The 26,069-nt window shown below is 55.2% G+C and overlaps 1 protein-coding gene across 1 annotated transcript; it reads left to right on the forward strand.

Moving 5' to 3' along the window:
• The first annotated feature begins 457 nt into the window (after nt 1-457).
• On the forward strand, nt 458-20,959 carry IL11RA (interleukin 11 receptor subunit alpha). Its single transcript, XM_048932002.1, has 13 exons — nt 458-577; nt 16,828-16,927; nt 17,163-17,223; nt 17,389-17,555; nt 17,698-17,812; nt 18,650-18,682; nt 18,914-19,077; nt 19,176-19,339; nt 19,425-19,566; nt 19,913-20,008; nt 20,107-20,206; nt 20,380-20,462; nt 20,552-20,959. The coding sequence occupies exons 2-13, from the start codon at nt 16,828-16,830 to the stop codon at nt 20,569-20,571; spliced, it is 1,245 nt and encodes a 414-aa protein (XP_048787959.1). The 5' UTR covers nt 458-577; the 3' UTR covers nt 20,572-20,959.
• The last annotated feature ends 5,110 nt before the right edge of the window (nt 20,960-26,069 follow it).

Genomic DNA, 26,069 nt, shown 5'->3' on the forward strand with positions numbered 1-26,069 from the left:
GGAAAGAGGCTTCTTTTTTTTTTTTTAATTCACAGCTGAGGAACACAAGCCTGAGGGCCAGATTTCATCTTACCAGTAGACAAGACATAACCCCTGTAACAACAAAACCCCAAAGAAATTACAATCCCAGGAGCAGAGAAACTGCATCACCCCTTGCTAGGATGCTGGGGGGCTGCAGCTCCTCATCCCAGGGGTACCCTGACCAACGCAAGCCGTGAGCCCCAACGGGACGGGCTGGGCGAACCAAGTGCCCCCGGCACATCGGGAGCCCGAGGACGTCGTGTGCCGCAGGGGCCGCGCTCCGTGCTGATGCAGCGTGCACCGGTGGGGTGCGGAGCCGCGGGAGCCGGTGCCGGTGCCGGGCGCGGCTCGCAGACAGGAAGCGTCCCGGAGCGGCGGCGGCAGATTGGCAGCGCCCTGCTCCAATTGAGCGGCGGCGGGCCCGCACCGCCCGCGTTGCCTCCCCAGCCAGCCCCGAGCGGGCTCCCCTCCGACGGTGCAGCTCCGCGGTCCCTTGCCGGGCCCGGCCCGGCTCGCTCAGCACCATGGACACATAGCCTGGGAGGCGCGGAGGAAGGTAGGAGCAGCCCCGATTCTCCCGTTCGTGACTCCCCGCCGCCGCGGTGAGGAGCGCCCGGTTGCGGGCAGTGCCGGCGCCGCGCAGGCAGGCAGGAGGCTTAGCCCGGTGTTTTGCTGCTCGTCCCGAAGCTCGGGGAAAGGTAGCTCCTCGCTCAGTCCTGGGAGCAGCCCCTCGCTTTCCCTGCCTGCGGGTACCCGGTGCTGCTGCCCTTCTGGGCTCAGCGCCCGCCTTGGGATGCTTGGGGGGTGGGAAGAAGTCCCGGGGTGGAAGTTTTGAACCCCTTCCCCATCATCTGCTCGGAGTTCCCTCTCTGAGCTCCGGGGAGAGTTTTCTGGAGAAAGGTTTGAACAATACCAGGCAAAGTGCCCTCACCCCTGCGGAGCCACAGGTCTCCCTGGCAGGGCCCTCTCTTCTCCTGGGGGGTCTGGGGAGGGAAAATCTGTTCTTAATTAGGAGAGGCGCGGAAAGAGCTGCTTTCTCATGCGCAGGCAATAGAAAGGCTCAGCCTGCCTTGTCCCTCCTTGCCCTTGGCTGGCTCAATCACGGCTTCTCAGTCCCCTGCAGATGCCCAGCTCTGATGCTGCTTGTGTCACCTTCCCTGGCCGTGTCAACCCCTGGGTCCCCTCTTGAGTTCTGCCAGCAGTCTGGTTAACGGTGTGAAAGGGGCTGAGTTTTGCTTGGCCTTCACTGCCAGACCTGCCAGACCCTTCTGTGATGATGCTTTACTTTAATCGGATCTCCACAAGGAGAAACCCAAAGCTGCAACAATTCAGGGACATGCCGCTATGCCCCAGACAACGGTGTGGATGGCACAGCTGCTGCAGTGTGGGGCTGGCCTGGTGGGTGCCAGCAGGTACCTGCTCCTGCAGGCTGCAGCCACGTCTGACGTTGGCTGGAGGAGGAGGTGGGGTGTTTGCGCTCTGTCTGTGTTTATCCGAGGGCAGGTCACGGTGTGGTTACGCTTGGGGCTGCACGGAGCCTGTGGCATTTCAGCCTCACGTGGAGCTGTGAGCTGGCAGGGCTCCTCCTTGGGCCAGGGCTGGTATGATACGCGGCCACCTTGTCCCGGGTACGGTGCACTGTGTTCTCCAACAGCCCAGCTCAGAGAGGAGCAGGGTTTGCCTTCCTCTTGTCTGCAAGCTGCTGCAGTCTGCTGGGAGCCTCACGGGGCAGGGAAAACATGATCCTGTCTGATAAGCCACTTTTTCCTTGTCCTGGAGAAGCAGTCTGGCTGTCACAGCAGCGGGGGGAGGAGGATGCTTGGCCGGGTGCAGGCCCTGTTTATGAGGGATGAATGAATGACTCACTGCGTCGCGAGCCTCCCCGCTGTATTCAGCCTGGAAGCGGCACCGCTTTCCTTTTGCAACTGCCAGGTTTAACAGAAGCTGCTGTGAGCTGGGTGGGCACCTGGAACCCACCCTGTGTCCCCTTGTCTGCAGGTACCTAAAGCCACCTGGCCCTGCCCTCTGCGCCGTCTCTCCTGGACCCTGAGTAGGGAAACCCACGCAGCTGGGAACAGTGTGTGGCATCCTCATCTGCCGGGAGCTTTCTTTTCAAAACCTTCCTTTCTGCTCCAAGTTGTGTTCAAAGGCAACTCCAAGGCTCTTCCTGCTCACACAGGACTAAACCTCCCTCTGTTTTCCTGCTCGAGTATATTCCTGGAGAGTTTATTCCCATGTGGCTTTCTGCCAACATTGTGCTTTTAGTTCAAGACCTCTTCTCCCTCTACAGTGTTTACCCTGGTGTATTTATAGCACCTTCGTTGTTTTATATGGTTAAGCGAGCCAGGAAAACCTTGTCTCCTTGTGCTGGATCAGCTCCGGGTTACCTTCACTTCATCCTACAGTCTCCACATCCATCTCTGGCTTGCGCTATCCATCCTCAACCATGTGACAGCCCAGAAGGCTCCTGCCGTGGCCATGGTCCCTCTGCAAGGCAGGTTCCCCTCTTTGCAAAATGCTGACTTTTATATTGGCAGAACCTTGGAATTCAGGTGAACATTATTCCTGGGGATGAGGTGTCTGAATGCCCAGAGCAGCAGGCTGTGATCGTCATGCTGAAGATGTGCGCTGTGGGGCTGGGGCAGAGTGTGCCCGGAGCCTGGCAATATGCCTGTATGTGTAGTGTGCTTTCACGTGGGCACATGAGGCTGTCCCCTCACTGCAGGCTTTGCTGTGAAGGAATACCCTTTGTGAGATGCTTCCTGGGGGAGGGGTAGGTGCCAACCAGCTCATGGCTCTGCTTTCCTCCTGTACAGCATCACTAGGGAAATTTGGCACATTTTTGCCTTCGTTTCTTCTCTTCTTGTTCAGTCATGGGATGTGGTGGCTCTACCCATGCCAAAGCCATAGCCAAGGACAGAGAATGTCTTGGATGGGAGCTCTCCCCTGGGGAGTGAAATGGGGCCTTCTTTGGCATTTGGAATGCTGATGCAAAACCAGCATCAGGAATTAGCCCCGGGGTGACTTGCTGGGATGTTTAGAGAGTTTTTGGTTTTGCTAAGTGTTCCTGTGATTAAGAAAGCATCTCATGTGTGAGAATCACCAAGTCTCTCCTGCTAGGGCTTTAAAGTGACCCTGTGGCCCCAGTTCCTACCAGCAGATAGATCTCCATGCTTCCCAGTGATGCTTTTCTCTGGTGTGCCCTCCTGCTAGGCTATGAAGGTGGAAAAGTATGATGATGTCTTAGAGTCATGGTTTACTTGTCTTCCCTAAGAGTCACATTCCAGTGGACCATTTCCATGGAAAAGGAAAAATTCCTCTGGAAATTAGAAGCAGGTTTGCTGTGTCAGAGATCAGCTTATTAATCGGAATTATCTCTCGAGTCTGGCTGGTTCCCAGGTCTGTGAGTCATCCTGTCATTGAGGCATGCCCTCGGGATGGGGTGAGCTTCAGGTTCCATTGGGCTGTCCCAGCACCCACAGTGTGTGTCAGCAGGAGGATGGATGGATGAATGAGGAAGGATGGAGGCTGAGGTGCAATTTCACCTCCCCTTCAGGCTGTGAGTCTTAGAAATGGGAGAAAAAATGGGAAAACACCTCCTCATCTCTGCTGTATCTATTGTTTGGGGTAGGGAAGGCTTGGGATGAGAAAGGCAAGGAATTGAGCTATGCTCTAAGACCTGATTCACCTCCGTCCCAGCAGGATTCTGTGCTGCGGTCACATCTGACCAGCGGAGCCTGGACGGGGGCCAGCAGGGATCAGTCATTGCTGAAAAAGCTTACAAGGGATTTTGGAAGGGTTTGCTGGAGGGTCTGGCTGGGGAGAGGCCACATCTGTTCATACACATTTTCTGAAGATGCATGTGAAGATGGCAGCCAGGCTGGATGGACCTCTGGTGAGAGCTGGTGTGGGTGGACATGATGCTGAGCTTTGCAGGGGGTGACAGGTAGGGTCGTGCACTGAACCAGTGGGAAAACATACCTGGGGAAGAGAGATTAAAAATGATGAATCCTTGGGTTTCCGCTGGGCTGTAGCCACTGGGGAGGTTCGTGCAGACCTTGCTGTGGACAACGTGGTGGTTGTGGCAGTGGGTAGGAGGGTTGGATGTGGGGAGAAGGGCTGATGCTGAGAGCGTTTGGTGGGGTTTTGGAATCCACTCCAGGACTCCCCAGAGGCTGCCGGGCTCTGGTCCTCTCCTCTCAATATGGAGAGGGCAGAAATAGAAACAGCATAATAAAAATGGTTATGGCCCCGCAGAGATTTCCTTATAGGGAGGGGTGGAAAAGTTTAGGGCTCCTTCATCTAATGAAATCCTGACGGTGGAAAGAAGGTCGTTTGGGCATTTTCTATTTTACCCAAGCTCTTTAAGTGAAAACAAGGGATACCAAGCCTGGTTTACAAAATGATGCTGGAGACATACTAAGGGGCAGGGGCAGAGAAGCCACGAGCAGGCAGAGCTCCCCATACGCCACAGCAGCAGGGCTGGCTTAGCCCCTGGATCTCAACCCATTTTGGGGATGCTGCATAGCATTGTACGGGCAGCCCCAGGTGCCTGGTTTTGGCACAGGGGTTTGGATTTGCCTGCAGAGCGCTTAAGAAGCAGTGTCCCCATGCAGGGCATGTCCCTGTGCCGAGAGGGTTGGCACAGTTGTGCTGGTTCAGCTGTTTCCTTCGCCTTCCTTTACTTTTACCAGCCATTTCCTTTGGGACTGTGCACTCCATTCTGCCCAGATCAATCCCTGGAGCTGGGACCTCACCAACTCCAATGTGATGGAGGTCAGTGCCTCTTGAATTCAGTGATGCCGTGAAGAGTGATTCAGACCTTGCCTTCCTACAAAGGCAGCTAGAAAAAACAAAAAGGTGGCAGGGGGCTGTTGCATGGGGCAGCTGGAGCGTCACCCCGTGTCATGTCAAATTGCAACAGTGGAGCTGCAGAGCAGAAAGCTGTGCTGAAACGGCCCTGCGAAGGTCCCCTGGGGCTGGCCCAGCTGCCATGTCCCTGCTTTGCTTTGCGAAAGCCACTGTCACGCACGGCGCCTGGGCCAGCTGGCGTCTCACCATACTTTCGTGCAGAGCTGGGACAGATCCTGAGCCCCTGGGGAAGTACGCAGGAGTCTGTCCTTCGCTTTCCATGAGTTTTGCCCAAGGCCCTATGTCTTAGGAGGAGCTAGTGGGCTGAACCAGCTCTTGCTCCATCGCCCTCTTGCAAGGGCCAACACTGAAACCCAGAGGGTTTGGCCACCCTCGGGCTGCTTTTGACTTTTAGCTCCTTGTGAGGCTCCCAGGAGGCTGCTTCACAGCTCCCCTGAGGCTGCTCTGTCCCATCAAAGCTTTGAGTTTCGCAGTCTTGCAGCTGGAGCGTGACAGCACTGGGGAAGCATCCTTTTCCCCTTGTCCATGTCTCATGTTCTTTTCATGTCCTCCAGCCAGAGTATTGCTTGTTGTCCTTGCACCCATGGCACTCAAAAATAACATGGGTGCATGGGGCTCTCCATGTGCAGCATTGCACTTTCCTGGGGCTCCTTGTAGCACAAGGAGCAGAATGCAGCCCCTCGCAGCAGTGCCAGGTGTGAACTCCAGAGGGGATGTGTTCCTGGAGCATCCTCTTGACACTGGCTGCAAACTCCTCCTTGCTCCCTCCCTGGAGGTTGCATACAGGCACTGAGTTCCCTGCAATTCTGACTGCTCCAGGAATGCCATGCAGTGCTCGGAGGTTTGGCTCCCAAGCAACCCAGGACGCTGGGCTGGGATGGAGACCTTCAGATAACTGTTAATGTTTATGCTGTGCCTGAGATGTAAAGATGAAGGGCATAAAGATGAAGGATGTGAGCAAGGCAAGGTCCGTGGATCTATTTTCACCTCTGATATGCAGCTGGGACAGTGCTGGGACATTGTCTCCAGGCAGTGTCCCTCTGAGATGTGTCACTAGTGGGTTGACACATGGTGGAGCCGACATTAGCACCAGGCAGCTCCAGGACCAGACTCTGCCGGCTGTACATTTGCTTCCTCCAGTGCCTGGAAAGATCCCTGCAAGCTACTTTCCTTGTGTTGCAGGGAGGGAGCAAATGCCTCCCCCCATCCTTTGCCTCGTCAAGGGAAGGGTGGAGGGGAGATGAAGGAAACTTTTGCGGCCAGTTCTATGAATTTCCAATTAACAGCTCGCCTGTAGTGAGTCTCACCACCACGAGAGAGGTTAATGCACCTAATGCTTGGAGAAACGATCCATTTTTCTTAGTAATTTAATAGCGTGGGCAGTCTACTGGCTGACAGAGATCCAGCAGCCAGCACTGAGGAGCCTGTGTGCCGGGCTGCAGCCCGTAACCACCTTCCCTGTGCGAAGGAGGAATGCTGACCTAATAGAAAAGACATTTAAACAGAAGTTTTAAAGAGCAGCACGGGTCGGACCAGGGTGCAAAGCTATTGGCTGCAACAGGCTGCATCGGCACAGTGCAGCACGGGGACGTCCCTGCCGGGAGCACCAGCAGCCGCCCACCGGGTAACATTGGGCAGCTGCTTCATTTGCAGGGGAAAAAGTGAAAAAAAGGCAGTTTTTGGGAGGCCGGCACACGCTGTGAATTGAGGCTGGGTTCAGCACTCGGCTTGGGCTCTTGCCAGGCTGGAAAAGCCATGGCGTTTCATTCTGACATTTTCCAAATGAGACGTTTTGATTTTATTTTATTCCCCACCCCAAGGTAATGTTTGGAAGCCAAATTTAGCTCGATTTAATTCGAACCATTTTAAAAAAGTAAAACCGCTGAAAACTAAACAAGGCCTATCATTTAGAACAAAATGTTTTGGTTTTCATTTTCCTTTTGGCACGAAAGTTCAAAATGTGTTTTGTTGGTTGTATTTTTCTTTTTTTTCCATTCTCCTCTTGACCCACAAACAAATTTTTTTTTTTTTTTTTCCACTCCTGGTTGTCTCCCAAGATGATGCTGTGCACAGAGCTTGGGCGCTTGGCATAGGGACAGCTGTCCCCAGCCGGATGACACGGCATGGAACGGGGGCTTCCGTGTGATACCCCGGGTTGGAGACCCAGCACTGCAGCTGGAGGGATTTTGGGAGCACATCCCATTGCCAGCACTGATTCAGCCGGGAGCTCCTTGAAATGAGGGAGGCCCCATGACGGAGGAGGATTTGGGACTGTCCCCAGGATCCTGGGACCCAGCACCAGACTGTGCTTGGATGCATCCTTGGATTCAGGGATCTGCAGGGAAGAGTGAGTGCTGGCATCGCCTTCTCCCCTTGTTTATTCAGGTTTAAAATTAATCTGGCCTTCCCCCGTTCTGGCTTGTACAAACACTGCATGCCCCGGGGCGGGGAGCTCCCTTCAATGTGCTTTCCCCTGGCTCTGGGTGAGGTCCCCAGTGGGGTGCCGTGGGCTGGGGGTACAGCAGAGTGCCCACTCTTGCCATGGGTGCAGCATCCTACGGAGACGGAGCCTCCAGCCATAAACCAGGGCACGGTTAATCCTTTGGACAAACACTGCCCAAAGCCAGCTGCCAAAGGCAGTGGCCAGGAGGCTGTGTGCCTGGATCCGGCCCCTCTGGGCTGGGCGAGGGCAGGAGGTGCCAGTCATCCTCCTGACTGTACCAGCCCTGCTGCTGTCCTCCGCCCTCGGGGCCATGCCAAAACCCCGCTCTGCACTCCCTGGCCTCGCCGGGAAGTCTCCAGGCTGCTGGCTGTCAAAGCATCAAGGAAGGGACAGACCTGAGCCAGAGGCGCGCGCTGCGATTCCCTGACTCATTCAGCACCTGATTTTATTTTTATTTTTTCCCTCTCCTCCCGGAGCAGCGCGCTGCATTCCACAGCAGTGCTTTTTATAGCCCCAAGCAGCAGCCTCGGCACGCTCCCGGCTGCATCCCCACCAGCTCTGTGTGGCAGGAACACCGTCCCTATGGCATTGCAGCGAGGGGAGAGCACGGGCAGCAGAGGAAGAGAATTAAACCTTAACCTGGAGCCACACTCCCGTTCCGCAGAGGCGTTTAAAGAGCTGCATTAGTCACCCACGTGCTGGCAAGCGGAGGCGGCCTGTCCGTGCGCTCTGCGGCCCCGCTGTGTGTGTTAGGAGGTGATAGGAGGTTCCCGATGGGCACTTGAGGCCTCATCACCCTCCCGTGGGGCAGACTGCCAGCCCTCTCGTAGGCCGCGCATCCCTCTGTCCGACACGGGATGGGGATTTTGCACTGCCTGGGAGGGGGCGGCCAGCTAGCCGGCAGGGCAAGATCCTCCTCGCTCTGGGGACGGCTCCACGCGTGCTTTCTCCAGACGTGATTTCACTGCTGCAGGGAAGGCCTGCTGCCAAGGGACGGCCCCAGGCGCCCCAGCGGCTCCCGTTAGTCACTCAGAGGAGCCAGAGGAGCCGGGGGCCGGGGCGTGCCGGGGTCCACACGTGGTGAGGGGATGGAGGCCCAGCAAGGCTGTGGTTTTGTTCTAGGGAGCCGCCAGGGAAGGTGGAGGAAAGGAGGAGGAGGGGAGGGAGGGATGGGGGGGCCGCCCGTTGTCCCCCTCCTCACTGCCACGTGGCCAGGAGCTGCCTGGGAAGGGGGCGGAGGGCAGTGGTGGTGCTGAGGAGCCAGGTGTGAGCAGGCAGGTGGGGACTGGATTGGGATGGCGTCCTGGGCTGCTCCTCAAGGTGCTGGCTGCTGCCCTATGGAGCTGGGCGAGGCAATGAGAAGGTGCGGGATGTGCTGCAGGGGAACAGCATCCCTGGTGGGCACAGATCTGGGGAGGTGACCCCATGTGGTGGGTGTAGAAGGAGCCCCTCAAACTCACCCCAGAGGTCAAAGCCACCCCTCATGGCGTTGGATATCCTCACAGATCTGCACCAAGGGAAAAACTAGTGGGGGGCAACAAATCCTTGCCACCCCCAATCCTTATCTCTCCTTCTCCTCTGCTAGTAAACACCAGAGCCAGGCACGATGCCTTGTGGTGTGAGCAGACACCCTTAATCTGCTTCTCCTTCACCTCGATGGACACAATACCAAAAGGTGACCTGCAGGCAGCACCAGGAATGGCAGGGTTGGTATGTGCATGGGTGGTTTCATGAGAAAGGTGAGCTCAAGTTTTAACACTGTGCCAGGGTCTGCAGGGGTGCTTCAAAAGCCGTGTCATTCCACAGTCTCTGTGTCTGCTGAGTGCCTCAAGCATTGTTGAAGAGAGTTGTGCCAAGTGCCATAGGTTTGCCTCAGCCAGAGGTTCCTCACTGTGCCCCAGCCAGCACGGTGCTGTGTCCCATGCCTCAGCATCTGCTTCAGGACTTCAGGGGGTTGGGATTACTCCAGCAGCACCCCATCCGGTCCCTCGTGCAGCTGATGGTGAGCACAGGGGTGGCCCAGATGGATGCTCAGGGCATAGTGCTGTCCCCGCCACTACCCCAGGACATGCTGAAGGCCATGGCCGTGTGCCGGGGCTGCTGCCGCAGAGCCGCTCGCGAGCCGGCCAGGTGCCGAGCATGCCGGGAGAGGGGAAAGCCTCAGAGACTCGTTCTGAAACAAGGCTGCCCTTTTATTCTCCTTTATGACTGTGTTTTAATATCCACAAACACCCCTCCCTCCCCGGGCTGCTGCCAGCAGAGCCTGCATCGCTTGCACTTGGCCGACCGAAAAACCCCAGCCAAGCCCAGGGCCTCAGAGCAGGAGGGAGTATTATTTTCCCCCTCCTTTTTAATATATGTTTTCTGTAGCTCTAATTGGATGGGATTGAACCCCAGCCAAGGCAAACACACCTGAGGGAGGCTTGACTTGCAGACCCCATCTGCTGTGCCAGAGGCTCTGCTCTCCACACAGCCGCTGCCTGGCCTCTTTATAGGGAGGGGGCTGCCTTTGAGGGGGGACCACGCAGCAGCCCTTGCACAGGAGGAGAAAGCAGTGCAGCACTGCACCGGCAAGGCTGCCCGGGAGATGGTGCAGAGCTGGGGGGGCAGCAGGCAGCTGCAGGGGACCCCCCTTCCACGGCATGACCCCCGCCTCACCCGGAGTCGAGGTACTTCCCTGCTTCTGTGTTGGCAGTGGTGTGGGACATTGAACCTATGGGGATGGTGGAGTGGGTGCTGGCCTTCCTGGGGTGACCGTGTGGGTGATTCAAGGGGTTGCAGCCTCTCTAGAGTCTTCTGTGCATCCAGGGGAGAGTCATGGCAGTGGGGTGAGGATGCAGGGTGTCCCTATTGTGCCCGGATATTTCTTGGGCTGCAGGACCACCTACCCAGTGACGCCCGTACAGGGAGTGTTTGGGAAAATGAGGAGGGGACATTCGTGTGCCAGGCCACCACAATGGCTTGTATTGACAGACAAATCCCAGCCCGGTGTTTGTTTAGCACTCTGGTTCCCTGGTTGATAGGCTTCTCTTGGGTGGGCTTTTCAGCTTAACTCACTGCCTTTGTTTCACGGCCATCCTGGTGTCCCCATGGCTGGGTGGCTGAGCTGCACAGCGAGGTCTCACACCATGTCTGTGCCAAACAAGCTGGGGAATCTCTTGGGGGTCTCTGCTTGCCCATGCTCTAATTCTTGGGATTAAATCTCAGTTCCAAACAGGGAATGGGGGGCACACCCCAACCGTGTGCTGTGGGCCACCTCTGGGTGTCACCCACTATGGCCCATCCAGGAGGAGCTCCCCTCATCCTCTTGGTGTGCAATCCCTCCTTGTGCAGGGGACAAAGCAGGGTTCCTGCTCCATCCACTCCATCCACAGGGAAGGATGCAGCATGGCATCCGCTCCTGCTCCCTCTGTGGCGAACAGGCAAGCATGGAGCAGACATTACCTGTTGCAAAATGCTGCAGAAAATCGCTCCATCATTAAGACACAAAAAGCTGGATCCATCTCCCTGGATGGGGAGCTGGATGGATTCTTCCAGGTGGTAGGCTGGGCAGGAGGGATTTGCACAGGCTGGGTCACATCTGCCTTCCTCCCCCAGCAGGATTGCAGGTTTTCCATGCATGGGTATTTTGGGGTGCAGTGGCTGCAGATGGAGACAGGCTGCAGAGAAGGGCAGCTCAAGTATTTCACGAAGGATTTCAGAGCTGTCCTGGCCTCAAGTCAAGACAGGCTGAAATGGGAACATTTCGAAATTCTTTTGGATAAGGAAAATTCCACGGGCAGCCCCCCTCCAAAGAAAGTTTGGGATGGTTGAAATGTTTGGAGAGAGAGGCTGCTTGCTTTTGTTTACTCTGAACTATAACTTTTCAGGGGGGGGTGGAAAACAAAAAAAAAGGAGAAAAGGAGACAATGGGAGCTTGTAAACAGAGCTATCCCCAAGTGGGGCCAAGGCATCCCTCCAGCAGTGTGGAAGGAGATGTGTCAGCACGCTCCCAACTTTGCCCTGCTATCCCCCTGCTCGGATACACTCACACTCAGTCTTTCAGGAGCACTTTCTTTTTTTTTTCTCTCCCCCAGCACGAAGTGATCCAGCCGGTGTTTTTCCAACCTTCTCAACTCACAGCCCCCCCACCCTCTAGCCCTGCTCTGTAGCCCCCTGTCCTTGGCAGCGGCTTCCTCCTTGTGTACTTTCCAGCGTCACTGCTGCGCCATGATTGCCCGTGCCAGTAGGAGGTGACAATTAATCAGTGCAGCTGCAGGGAAGCGTTCTTCCCACTCTGCTGCATTGGCTGTGTGAGCAAAGGGGTGCAACTTCGGGTGTCCCACCATGCAGGGACATCGGAGCCACAGTGGTGCAGTTAATGAGCTTGTAGTGGCTTTATTTGGCTGCCCAGATGGCCCCTAAAGACACCTGAAATCCCCTTCCAGCCCAGAAGGGATTTTGTTTTGCAGGCGAGTGACAGCAAATTGCTAGCTGCAGGAGTATTTGAGCCATTGAAATGAAACGCTAGCAGCTCCTGAAAGCAGGCAGTAACAGTGAAATGTTTATTTTGGACCTGCCGCCCTGCGGTGTCTTGGCTGACCCGAGCGCCTTCGTGCCTTACAGATGGCGCTGCGCCCAGTTGCTCCCAGACACTGCTGAGCCCCCTACCATTGGACGGCATGGGGCTGTGTTGTGCACTGCGAGGCCCCTGTTGCCCCTGCTTCAGGCTGGAGTTCACCAGGAGCAGCCTGATCAGCCCCAGCACTAAGGTGCTGCGCTTGGAATGGGGAACTCACATATGTGTAAATGTAGGGACGTGCATGCACTTAATTAGAGCTTCAGCTTTTGCCCCTCTGCACTTGCTCCATGGACTTTTAATTGGGACCAGGCACTGCTTGGGGAACACACTGGATGGACTGCACAGCAGAGCTCTTCCACATTCTAAAGGAAAGCTTGTTGCACAGCTTCCAGCACCCAAATTCATTCTGCAGCAGAGAAATGTCCCAAATCTGAAACTCTCTTGGGACAGGAGAAAACATTCCCTCCCTGCCTTTATCCTGCCAAGGTCCCTTCAAGCCAGAGCCCAGTAGGTCACACTCCTGCCTATGGCCCAGCTATCCCCATGGGTACCACCCCCCATGGCTCCATCCCTTGCCCTCTGCAAGCCAGCTGTCTTTGCAGCCAGAAGATTATTTTTAGGAATTTCTCCAGCGTGCGGCTTAGGGCGAGGTGGGGGAGAGGGGGAGGGGAGCCTGGTGTTGGGGGCTCCTCTTGCCCCCCCACTCCGAATAAAATGCTGCCAGCTGGCAGGGCTTGGGGCTGCTGGCTGCTAACAGAGCTCTTGCTGTTTGGCCCCTGCTGATGCTTCAGGTTACAGCCGGGAGTCAGAGACTTCTCCTTCCGCGGGATGGGGCAGGGGAGGGTACGGGCGAGGGGCCGGGCGGAAATCGCAGCTCTGGAGGGGGGAGTTTCCCAGGGTCGGTGCAGAGAGCCGCCCCGCATCGAAGCTGCCGCGATGCCGAGGTTTGGGCCCCCAAGCACTGGGTCTTGCTAGTGGCTGCCGGCCCACAAAGGAACGAGGTGCAAGGGGTGGTCCCTGGGTGTGGGGTTCGGGTTTGGGCATCGGCAAGGCTGTGGGTGGTGGGGCATGAATGGGTCTGGGGGGCTTTTAGTGAGTTGGCTGGGGATGGGAATTCGGGATGAGCGCGGAGCAGAACCCTTTCTCCTGGCCGTGCTGGATTTAACCCTGTGTTTGGGCTGCTGTGTTTGGGGTGCGTAATGCACATTTGTGCTGTGCTGAGTCTAAGCTTACATTTGGGCTGAGCAGTGGTCGCTGGACCACACCGTTCTCCCAGGAGAAGCCTGCATCAGATTTTACTGCTTTGTTCAGGGTTACTCCCACAGTGGGTGCCGTGCTGAGTGCAGGACTGTGTATGTGTATGCAAAGAGGTGAAAAGGGAAACAACACTGAGGACACTGCACCTATGGGGTGCAGTGTCCTCAGTGAGGCATGAGATGAGCAGAAGTCACTCCTTGGCCTTGAAAAGATGTTAGCAAGAAGGTACTGCAGGCTATGCTAGCAGTCTTGGTAGCTGCATACAGCCCTGGTGGCCCCTAACACAGCAGAGGACGAACCTCCCTTTGCACCGGCACTCAGTGTTCAGATGCTTGCAGGCATGTTGCGGCTTGGTGGGTGCTTGCAGTGTGCTCTCCAGGTGCCCCAGGATTTTCCTCCTTACTCTCAGACTTCAGTGAAAGAATGAATACAAATAAAAAGCGCTGAAAATGAGTGCATGGCAGTTGCTTCCCGAATGGTGAGATACAGAGGTGGAGTTCAAGATGCAGGATACAGCGCCTTGCAGCCATACGAGGCATTGCAGGAGGCAGCAGGGTTGGATGTGTTTGCTGCAGGTTTGTGCCGCCTCCAATTCATGTTGTTGGGTACACAAACCACCAGCAGCTTTTCACTTACCTGGAAAGAAGATGGTGCCAGATGTGCAGGACTAGGATGCTGCCGGCTTTCTGGGCAGGGCACCAGCCCCATCACTGGTGAAGTCCACACTGCAGCTCCTCAGAACTTTGGCAGGGCAGCAGGACAAAGAGGGGGTTAGCAAGGCACTCCCTCCCAACCCTGAAGGAAAGCAAACTGAAGAGGGAAATTCCTGCTGCTTCCAAGTGCCGCCGCCCTTGGCCACCGGACTGGTTTCCCACAGCGGGCACTGGCAGGGAGCAGGGCTGGGCAGAGGGGCAGGGATGCTCCAGCACAGGCGCAAGAGCACAGCACTATGGCATGGCCACGGCACCACTGTCACACCTTTTCCACTGCAGATCGACATTCTGTAGGTAGTTGACTCCAGCAGAGCAGAGCTGCCAAATGCTGTTGGTTTTATTTTCCTCCATTTCAGCAGTGCTGCCCCAGACCACGCTGGGGGAGGCTTGGAGGCAGTGCGGGTTTGCGTGCTCAGTTGGGATCACCCTGTGTTCCTGTGGCACCCTCTGCATGTGTCCCCCCTGGCTCTGCATGTGTCTCTTTCTCTTTGAAGAGCAACATCAAATGAAACAAAGTTAAAAAAAAAAATAATAACCACTGTCATTCAAAGTGCCAAGTGCAATGGAAAGTTTGTGTTCCCCAGGAATCTGTGCCCAGCTCTGCCAGGCCACCATGGGTCATAGCACAGTGTGTCTGTGCCGAGGGGATTGTCACATCCCGCATGTGCATCAGAGCTGTGTGACTGATTCGGGGGCAGGATGTCTTGGCTCGCAGTGCGTAGGTCTCAGAGGGATGCTACTGGAAGGAGCTCACAGCAGACAGAAGGACAGCAGCGTGGTGTGGGATGGAGGATGGCACCTTGCATTTCTAGCTGGCGCCTGAGTGTAAAAAAAGGCATCTTGTGCAGCAGGAGCAGCATCCGGCATTGTGAGGCTGAGCCACCACCCCTGACCCGGCCACAGCGGTCACCATGCACTGACAGGGAGCAGCCCGCAGGAAGCAAGAAATGCTCTGATTGTTCCCTCTGGTTTGGCTCCAGGCCACTGCGCCGGGACTCCCTGTCCCCAGCTGTGTCACTGCTGGTGCAGACACAGAGGGATGCTTTCTCTGCCTGTGTGGGGTCCATGAGATAGCAGCTTGGCTGAGGGAAGCAGCCTACTGTACAGATGTGTGGGCATCTGTTTGCATGCGTTTTAACTTCAGTGCAGGATTTTGATAGCAGAAAACCAGGACGTCATTTCTCGACAGATTACGCTGAGCAGCTGGATACCTTCCACACCTCACACCAGCCTGCAGGTCTTCCTCTTTTCTGCGGCTGCTGCCTGCTGTGGGACAGTTCTATGGATGCTGCTTCATTGTGTGGGGGGTTTTTGCTCTTGGCCATTCAGTTGCAGAGCAGGGATTGCGCTGCATCCCATCTCTTTAGGATGTTCAGCTGTGGCCAGACTCTGGCAGTAGGCAGGAAGGTCACAAGGAACAGGACAATCAGGAGAAGAACTTGTTTTACTTTAATACATTTTGTGTTTGTCCACACTAGTGCACTCTCCCTTTTCCCTGATCCCCCCAGCACCATCCGTTAATTCTGGCCCGTGTGGTGCTTGGAGTTATTTTGGGTTGCTGCTTTTAAAGTGTATTTAAAGTCTTTTTTCCATCACTGAAATATTTTACTTCTAGGCCTAGTATTCCCAGTCAGTATCAGTTACCAGCATAGTTTTGGCAGAGTGCTTTTAACTGATGTTTCTTGGGAACGTTTCTCCATGTGGTTTAGTAGGAAAAGCTTATGACAGTCTCATGAAGTTATTTATGTGTGGGCTTGCGTTGGAGGCTGCCTGGTGGGTGGAGGATGGGAAACAGCAGCTTCTTCAGGTGTCCGGAGCATCATGATGTGCCGCAGGGACATCAAGAGTATGATGCAGGGTCACCACGGTATGATGGAGAGACATCATGGTGTGATGGAGGAGCACCACAGGGTGATTCAGGAGCACCATGTTGTGATGTGGTATTACCTTGGTGTGAGGCAGGAGAACTATGGTTCAATGCAAGAGCAATACATGCCTTTCCTTTTCATGAGACGAACCTAGAGGCCAGCTCCCCACCTCACTGGATATTAGCACATTAGCTCATTTATTTCATTTCTCATAACTCCAGTGTTATGTGGTTTGATGTGCAAAGATGATTGCAGTTTTCTGGGCTCAAGGTGAGCAGCAGCATCCCCAGATTGCTGTACTGGAGACTGGCCTCCTGTTTGCAGAATGGACACAGTCAGCTGCTCTGTGGCACCTTTCCAGGGCTGGGATATTCCCCTCCAAGCTGTCAGCCTGGGTGACTCAGCAGGACGCGGATTCACACTCATGGGGCTGCAGCTTGCACCTGCCCCTGTGCCTGGGGTTGGCAGAGAGTTTGCTGCAGCCCCTGTAGCAGTATTGGAGAGAGTGAACAACCCTGCCCGATAGTGACTGCCCCTTGTTATCGGACAGGCAGCAGGAGGCATTCCAGGGAAAAAATAATTCATCTGTTTCTATGCCTGTTCAGGCCAGGACTGTAATAGACAGGACAGTGCTGTCTGGAAGGGATGGAGTGCTGGCCAGGATGGATGGGGTGATGCTGGCTGGGATTCGTAGGACACTGTAGGCAGGAATAGACACGTTGGGGTAATGCTGACTGCAAAAGCCAGAGTGATACTGACTGCACTGTGGTGCAATCCCCTTTGATCCCTCCTTAGTCCTTTCCCTCTTCAGCTGCACCATCACAGTTCTACGGACCACCCTGGTTCACTCACAGATCTGGGAGACAGCCAAGGCTCTCAGCACAGGGCTGCAGCAGCAAAGAACCCTTGATCCATCCACTTCATGCAGCCCTGATCTCTTGATGGATGTTTGCCTATCACATTCTCATTCCAAGCATGGCGACTGCTTATGCTGGGTACAAATGTGAGAGTGGCACAGTCCACAGCAGGACAGAGCAAAGCAATGGGACAGGGTACAGGGATGCAGTTGCTGACACTCTCTGCTTCCCCCAGATGCACAGTCACATCCGAGGCCTGGGCAGGGTGATGGTATTCCTCGCAGCAGCTTTGGCATCAGCCTCCCTCACGATCCCCGAGGGCTGGGGAGAGGAAGGTAAGCAAAACGGAGTTCCTGTGGCGTGGGGACATTGGGATATCCTTAAAATGGGCAAGGACCAAGCAGTGTGAGTGCCTGCCCTGCAGATGTCTTTCCTTCCCCAAATTCATCTGTAAAGAGTTGGGTTTCCTCTTCCACCACCCACCGCCCAGCCAAGCCCCAGTCAGGACCAATCCCTCCAGCTCCCCAGTGCAGCAGGACCCAGGGTGACCCCCTCTGTGTGCCCCTGCAGGTGTGCAGTACAGCCAGCTGGGGACGGACGTGACCCTGTCGTGCATCGGTGCCCGCACTGGGTAGGTGTCTTATGTGCACACTGTGGGATGGTTTAATGGATGAGCTCTAAAAAAGCAGGAGCAAAGCCAATGTCTCCGTCCCTAATTTTGCCCATCCTTTGGCTCTGCGTGCTGCAGCTCACAGGGTGTCCCAATCCCCTAACACTCTATCTCTCTCCCCTAAAGCTCAATGGTCCAATGGAGACGAGACGGGGCTGTGGCACTGCCAGAGGGCTCAGCCATCCATCAGGAAGCCCTGGTGCTGCCACGTGCCAGCCTGGCTGCTGCTGGGACTTACAGCTGCCACGACGAGGATGGCAGCCTCCTGCATACCGTGTCCCTGCAGCTGGGCCGTAAGTAGCATGTCCGTTGGTTGGGTGACATGGGGGTGTCACAGGGGGATGACACATGGGTTCCTATGTGCTGACTCTGTTGCAGGGTGGGAGACCCTTTGTGGGGACCCCTCACTGACAGTCTCCTCCCCCCGGGCTCCAGATCTGCCGGGGGTCCCCTTTGTGTCCTGCAGAGCATCTGATTACGAGAACTTCTCCTGCTCTTGGACCTCCAGCCTCGAGACCTTCCTCCCAACCAGATACATCACTACCTATAGGTGAGGGCTTCGGGTTGAGCCTTCCCAGGCTTAACCCTCACATCCTGCCTGCACTCTGACCTTCACCCTGGATTCATATCCAGTCTCACAACACAGCAGCCAAGGAGCCAGCTGTTTCCAGGAGCACAGCACTGAGCATGTGGTTGTTCAGAAAGGGGCCCCTGAGCAGCACTGGGGGCCAGCACAGGCAGGCTCCCTCTTTTGCAGTGCTGGAGGGGGTGGAGAAGAGAAGCAGGTTGTCTGCAAGCTGCCAAGTGCTTCAGTATGCTTCAAGATGAAAGGAGTTAGGGAAACAACGCTGCTTCTAATTATCACGGCAGGCCAAATTATGGGACTGCTTTGAAGTCAGCCAGATTCTATAAAAGCCTGCAGCAGGGCTCTGCTCCACAACATGCAGGCACAGTGGGGATGCAGGGCTCACCTCTGGGTGCATAGGCACAGCATGGAGAGGGTGGTTGGAGCTGGAGCTGTGTGGAGCTGGCAGTGAGAGTGGTGGGGCTCAATGTTGATGCATACAGTGAGAGCAGAGCCAGCTGCTGGGGAATGGAAAATAACACTGCATCCCTGCAGGGCTGCTTTTGTTAGTGTCTCTGTGTGCTTGCGCTGCTGCTTGGTGAAGTTATCCTGAGACCCCCAGTTCCCTGCTGGTGGGACTGGGCATAATGTTACTGCTTGTCCCTGTGCCATGGTGCCCAGTGAGCTGCAAGCTGGGAGTGGGGTGCGGCAGAGCATCTGGTGCAGAGACCTCTGTCCCTTCTCTGAGTCATGTTTGGGTTGGCTTTATGCTGTCCCCCATCCTCCTGCCCTCACCATTTGCTTTTCCTGTCTCCACTGCAGGAAGAAGTCACTGACAGGAGAAGAGAAGCGAAGGTAGGGTGCATTCCCACCTGACTCTCCATTCCAAATGCTCTGCTTATGTCCTCCTGGTCCTGGAGGCAAGGGCTGAGGGGTCCGTGAGGAAACATGAGGCTTGTGGGGGTTGTGGGGGTCATATGGGGGCTAATGGGAGCTGCCCAGACCCTGCTGAAGCTGTAAAAGAGTCTGCCTCCTCCATGGAGTTCCTGGCATGTTGGGGGAACATATCACCTCTTTGTCCTGCAGGAACAAGAGCGGGCACGTGGGGCCATGCCTGCAGGACCCAGCACGCACGGGCACCTGCACCGTTCACCGGTCAGAGTTCTGGAGTTCCTACCGGTTGAACATCACTGAGGTGAACCCACTGGGCTCCAGCTTCCGCCTTCTAGATGTCACCATGCAGGCCATCAGTGAGTGCCTGTCCCCCTGCCTGCCCACCCAGCTATCCACATGGCATAGCAGAAGGGTGACACAGTGTGATGGATCATCCCTATCCCCTCCCATGCAGTTAAGCCGGACCCTCCGGAGGGCTTGGTGGTGGAACCTGTCCCCCTCGCCCCTAGGAGGCTTCATGTCAGCTGGAAGTACCCTGCATCCTGGCCCAAGGAGCCCCACTTCCAGCTGCGGTTTCGCCTCCAGTACCGCCCCGTCATCCACCGCTCCTGGTCTGTGGTAAGCAGAGGCCAGGAGGGGTTTCACAGTGAGGTGGTGGCCTCCTGTAGGGGTGTCCATATGCCCAGTGTCTTCTGCTGCACAGGTGGAGACGGTGAACCTGTCTGAGGTGATCACAGATGCTTTTGCGGGGCTGGAGCATGTGGTGCAAGTGAGCGCGAAGGATTTCCTGGATGCGGGGAATTGGAGCGAATGGAGCGCAGAGGCACGGGCCACGCCAGTCAGAGGTCTGGGACTGGGGTCTTACTGACTGGCAGCATCCCTCCCATAGCCTCTCCAGCACTCGGCACCTCTGTAGCCCCTTTCCATCCTTTGGGTGTCACTGGGGCAAGCCCTAGCTCCTGGGGCTCCTTCAGGTTGCCCAGAAACTGGTTCCACAATAGGAAGCAGAAAAGCAGCTCCCAGACAATTGAAAATCATGGCAGGGTGTGATTTGGGAATTGCCCCTGCCATGGCCTTCAGGGCACCCTTGGTCTACCAGGACCCTGTGGCCCAGGGCACCTTCCTTACTCCTCCCTGCCATGCTGCTCATGATTCGGGGTGGACTAATTCCCAGCCCTTTTGCTTTAACAGACCCAGCCACCATGGTGAGTGAAGAAACCACTACAGACGTCAGCCTGGGAAGCCTGGCTGAGGAGCCTTCACAGGCACCCAACCCTGAGCCCATCAGTGAGTAGAGCTGGGGGCTGTGGGGTGGGAGCAGGCCCCAAAGCCTGGCTGCAGGGTCCTTTCTGAGTGCCAGAGGCTGTCACAGTTTTCTGTCCCAGACCGTAGTGACCCCCTGGAGAATACAACCATCCTGGTCTCCCTTGGGATCTTTGCCTTCTTTGTCCTGGCTGCCGTTCTCGTCATCGCCATACTCATCTGGTAGGTTGGATTTAGTCCTGACTGCTCAGCACTGGTGTCCCATGGTGCTCTGTGCTGTAGCCACAACACAACTGGGCACAGCTGGATAGGGGTGCACCGTGGAGGCACTCCAGCAGTGCCGGTGCCCAAGGTGGGTTGCTCAGGGTTCTCAACCACTGTTGTTCTGTCTGCAGGCTCCGTGTGAGGAAGCACAGCAAGGATGAGACCAAACCCCACAACTTCCTGGTTGCTGCCACCCACTTGAAGGCTCTGCCAAGTGAGTGTTGGAGTAGAGGGGCATGAGGCCAACAGGTCAGGAAAAGGCTCAGGGCAGAACCTCTGACGCTCTGCCTTCTTTCTCCAAAGGAACCCAGATCCTGCCATGAGCCACAGCTGACCCTGCTCTGTGCATCCGCTCACCATGTACGGGACATAGCACCACTGTTGGCCCCAAGGGCTCCATGTCACGCAGCCTCGGGCATTGCCCCCAGCACCTCCAGGGTGCGGGATGGACCCTATGGACAGAAGCTGCGCTCCCAGGATCTCTGGGCTTCCTGTGCCTGTCAGGAGCGGCTGGACTCATGGGGATGGGGCACCGAGCCAGCCCCTCATCACCTCGTCATGCCGCCTCCATGGGGATCATGGGCACAGGCTCCTCCCAGGGGTGCTGGGCATCGGTGACCGCTGCGCCCCTCACCAGCTGTCAGCAGACAGAAGGGAACCCTCCTTCTGTAATCTCAATAAAGAGGGTAGTGTTTTCACTGCCCAGAAAGACCCCTTTGCACCAGATGCTGGGCAGGAGAAGCAGTGCCAGCTTGGTGACCCTCACTCTGTTCAGCTTTTGCTGAATGCCAGCAGAGGACAGAACCCTCTACAGAGCCCCCCGCTTGGTGTGTGCTGCCTGCCCCCCCTTACCTCACCTTGACACAGCCCCCATAATCGCTTCCATGTGTTGGCACCTCCTAGCCCCAGTACTCGACGCCAGTGGCGTCATGCCCAACCAGATCCATATGAGGCTGAGTGGAAATGCAGGCAGCAGCAGTGTGGGGAGCATGAGGAGGCTCTGGGGCTCTGCATTATACAGGATTTATCTCACTGTGGTCCCCATGTACCATAAGGCAAGGCTAGGAGATGGCTCTGGTATGAGCCTACCCCAGAGTTGTGCTGGGAGTGAAAGCTAGACAGTGCCAGAGAGGAGTCAGGTTTGTACCCTTTGCAGTGGCACCACCAGTCCTGTGCCTATCTCCTGCTGTGTGATAACCAGCTCAGCTCTGCCCTTTCTGCATGTCCTGGGGCTTGGCTTTGCAGATTCCAGGGTCTCTGGCATGCTATGGGAATGCTTCCATACTGGGATGAGAGCCTGCAACACCCAACCCAGCCATGCCTGATTTGCCACAGTCACCCTCATCCCCCTTGGTTCTTAGCATGCTATGCACAGCCCCTCCTGCTTAGAAAACCTCTCAGCACCACCAGATCCCATTTTAGCAGCACTGGGCTTCAGTTGTCCATAGGTTGCTGTTGAACACAAGCAACACCAATCCCATAAATGTGACTTCAGTGTCTGAAAACAGCTCAGTGTGTTGCATGCACCTGGCACTACTTTAGATGTCGACAGCTGTGCACCCCATATCCTGCCTTGCTTATAAACTTCAGAGTCCAGGCTTATGCCAAAAAAAAAAAATAATAATAATTGCTGCTATCTGGGAGAAAGCAGAGACCTCCAGAATCTTGCTCATCTGAGCCTTGCCGTGCCCCCAGCAGCCTGTAGATGTGATACAGAGGCAGCCTGAGAGCCCAGTAAGCTGTCGGTGCTTGGGGTTCTGAAGGTACACAGAGCTGGGGGCTGCTTGCTCAGAGATTCAGCTGGCTCTGGATGTGGCTCTGGAGCAGCGAGATGCAAGGCTGGGGTGAATAGCAATCTGGGATAAAGGAGAGGGCTCCGGATGCCAAAGTCAACTTTGCCTCCAAGCTGCGGAGGAGAAAAACAGGAAAGGACCATGAGAGCAGTCCCAGTGCCGGCACCTCCCTGTCCCTCCGCTGGGCCAGGACACTTCCTTTGGGGCTGGGGCTCCTTGGTGGCTCTGGCTCCAGCAGCACTGGCAGGAGGTACTGCCAAACTCGCCTCGCCCTGATGGGTCACGGGGTGGGTGGCTGTGTGCAATGCCTGGCTGTCTCGGGTGGCACAGATCCTGCCAAATGTCTGGGCTGGCCCTCAAGCCCTAACTGCTCTCCACCATCTCTGCCAGGACCAGGATGTTCTTTGAGCAAGGGGAGGCTGTTGTCTGCAAAGCAGCTCTCACTTTGCTCTCCTGCTGCATTCTTCTCCTTTAAGAGGTAGAAGCAGCCCCAAGAAGATCCTAGAAAACACAGAGGCATATGCATATTCTGGGGCATGGGAGAAAGGAAGGAATAGACAGGTTGATTAAGAAGGAAGGGAAGAATGCATATATTGAGGGAAAGAGTCATATTGATGTATAATGTGATGGAAGGACTGCTGGACAGAGGGAGGAAGGGATGGATGGATGGATGGATGGATGGATGGATGGATGGATGGATGGATGGATGGATGGATGGATGGATGGACGGACACCCAAATGCCATCCTTAGCATCAAAGATGTTCACTGTGCAAGGACTGGTTTGTAAAAATGCCTGGGAGGCCAAGTACATAAGATCCACAGTCAGAGCAAGGACACTGTTTAGGGACAAGTTGCACTGGTGCCCTACACACCCAGTCCCCATGGAAGTGGCATCACATCTTGCACAAGGAGACACAGCCTGAAACAGTAGTGAGGCAGGTCCCAGAAATACAGCCCCAGTGCCAGGCAGAGAAGTGACATCTCAATCCCCCTTATTTCATGATGTGCCTGCAGTGCAAGCAGGGCAGGCATCCGGCCCCCGGGGCACAGTGAATCCAGACACAAATATTTTAAAAACACAGTGATGAACATTCACTGTAGATTTCAACACGTCTGCTAGCAGTGCACCTCTGCCTGGGGTCTTGAGAGAGGGTCTAAGTCCCCAGTTCATAGGAGTCCACTGAGTCACCCATACTCTCTTTATCTACCCCTCTTAGTAGCTGAAAACTCCATGTCCTGAAAGAGAACGAGGCATAAACCAAAGTCCAGATTTACTGGCGCCCATATGTGGAGACGGATGAAGTCTGAGAACTCTCGCTGTCCCATCATGGGCTTCTCCCTGCAGGAACAGGTTGCTTCTTTCCTTTCTTTCCACTCCCTGCCTCCAGGATGCTTCCTTGTCTTTCACAGCCTAGAAATGCCAAACAGAGGGACACAGAGATTCTGGGAGGCTGAAGCCAGCAGCTTAGCTGCTCATTATGTTCCCAGGAAATGACTGTTCCTAACTCAAACCAGAAGCAGCATTTGGGATAACCTCACCAAGCACTGAGCTCTCTGTCTGCTTTAGTTTTGCACAGATTAACAGGACTGGTGTTTAAGCAAGAGTTCATGTCTCTCATCCATCTGCCTCCTGAGCTGTGTGGTCCACAGCAGAGAGGGAAACATTTCAGGGGCTTCCTTCATGAAGTGATAGGAAGTGTTTCTCACCTGCTCACCTCCCCGCAGCTGCATCCTGCTCCCCACGGGAGCTCCCCAAGATGCTGACAAGGAAGGTACCAGTCTCTGGGAGGATGCCAGGCTGCAAGGCACCATTTGTCTAGGATATGGTGCATTCTCCCCTATTCCAAAGCATTTCCTTCAGCTCCCCATGTATTCTGGGCACCAGCAGAGCCAGGAGCCCATCCTCCTTCAGTCTCAAAGCACAGAAGGATGCTCAGACCTTACTTTCCCACTAGATGGCAAACACTGTCTTTAAAATAGCATTCAAGAAGTGAACATGACTTCCTCCGGCAGGGGAGGCTGAGAAAATCCATCCTCAGAGCAAAAGCTTGGGATTGGGTCTGGGACTGCCTGCTGCGGGGATGGGGTGGTGGGACCCCAGCACAGGCATGCCAGAGACATTCTGCTTCTCTTCCATTCCTTGCACTGTCCTTCATTCCCACTCTTGTGGTTTTGTCCCAGTCTTAGAGACCGATCTCTGGCTCAATGCATGGGAGGCATCTGATCAACCCTGTGAAACACCCTGAACCATGGGCAGCCATAGAGCTAAACCTAGAAGCTTTGCTGGGAATTAATCATGCTGTGTTTTGCAAGCCAAAGTTGTGCTCAAAACTGCTTGCAGGAGGGAAAGCACCCAGCTCCATGTGCAAGCCATTATGCTAGGCACAAATAAAGAAGGAAGGGATGAAGGCTCTGCAGGTGGATGTGTGTGCTTATGTAAGATCTTCTGCCAGCTCAGATGTGTTTCTAGGCTTGTGTGTGTTTGCTTGAATTCAGCCCTGGAGCATCCTATGGTCACCACACTAACCTCATGCAGAAGATTTCTTCTGTGAGTTTTCTGCTGGCCCTGGCACTGCTGCAGTATTTCTATGCAGTTAAACATGACATGTCATAGCTAAATAAGGAGCTAACTGTGGACAGCAAACATTTAATGCAGGCAAATCATGCCAGTGCAACAACACTAGGAGAGGAATGTGTCATGTCAGCTCCATGCAAGAGGACAGGGTCTGGGGAAGGATGTTAATGAACTAGCAGCAGCCGCTGCATCTCCTCCACGAAGTGCTCAAAGCCCTGCTCCTGGCAGCGCCAGCTTCATTTGCTGCTTCCAGTGTTTCCTGCACAGGGATGTCAGTTGACATTGCTCATTCCTAGGAGAGGAGGGCCATCTGGGCTTCCTGGACACTTTCTTTGGGAAAGGTTAATGCCTTTTCTTCCTTGAAGATGGGAAATCCCTCCTTGGAAAATGTAGAAAATGAAAGGATGAGAGTGATCGGGGAATAGAAACCAAGGGAGCTGGTGAGCGGCGTGTGGCCAAGGGCAGCCTGGTCAAACCCATTGCCCCACCACAGCCACTACCAGACCACGAGCAGTGCAAGCAGAAGCCCTGCTGGCTCACTTCACAGCTGGGCTCCTGGACAATGCTTGTGACAAAGGGATGGTGCTGGGCTCTGGTGTGTCCCAGTGCCCAGATGCTTCCCAGTTCCTCTGTCCCCAGAATCAGCAGAGCAGCAGTTCAGCATGGATTTGGCTGTGTCACACTGCACAGTGTGATATAAAGATCCAGCAGGGTTTGACACAGGGAAAAATATTCGGTTGCCCAACCTGGGTGCCTGCATCAGAGAACCTCCAGTGCCCCCCAGTCTAACTGATACCCCATTACCCCTGGCTATTGGCTCCACCTTTGACCTGAGCACACCAAGAGATGGGCAGTTCCCCTTGCCTGCAGATGACATGGCCTCGCCGTGATGTGTGTCTGGCCTCAGCTTTCCAGCTCAGGTTCTAGGAGTGGTTCTGGCCCTTTTCTGCAGGTTTTGGGATTTTTCATCCTGGGTGCTTTTCACCAAGCAAATGCTTCCTGCCTCTGTGTGGCACCTGATGGGTGACCAGCTGCCATGGACAGCATGCACCAGCATTGCTTTTTCACTCGTCTTGGGCTCATGGAGGCTGGAACCTGTTCAGGCTGTGGTCTCAAGTGGTCTCAAGACAACCAGCAGGACAGCTGCTCTCCTGAAGCTACAAGGGCATTCAGATCCTTCTGCTGCTGCTGATAGCAGAGAGCATAGAATTAGAGAATGGTTGAGGTTGGAAGGGACCTCTGGAGATCTTTTGGCTCAACATTCTCCAGCACAAAGCAGAAACACCAGAGGAGCCGCACCACACTACTCCAGCTAAGGAGCTGTGGGATTTCAATGGTTTGCTTGTTCCTCTTGCATAAGCACTTTGGCTCTGCTCCAGGATGAAGTTCTGCAGTAGATAACATTTTGTTCCTTTCAACGCATTCCTGCTAATGCAGAAGTTCCTACACTGT

The sequence above is a fragment of the Lagopus muta genome, chromosome Z (genome assembly GCF_023343835.1).
Source record: "Lagopus muta isolate bLagMut1 chromosome Z, bLagMut1 primary, whole genome shotgun sequence".
Lineage (NCBI taxonomy): Eukaryota > Metazoa > Chordata > Aves > Galliformes > Phasianidae > Lagopus > Lagopus muta.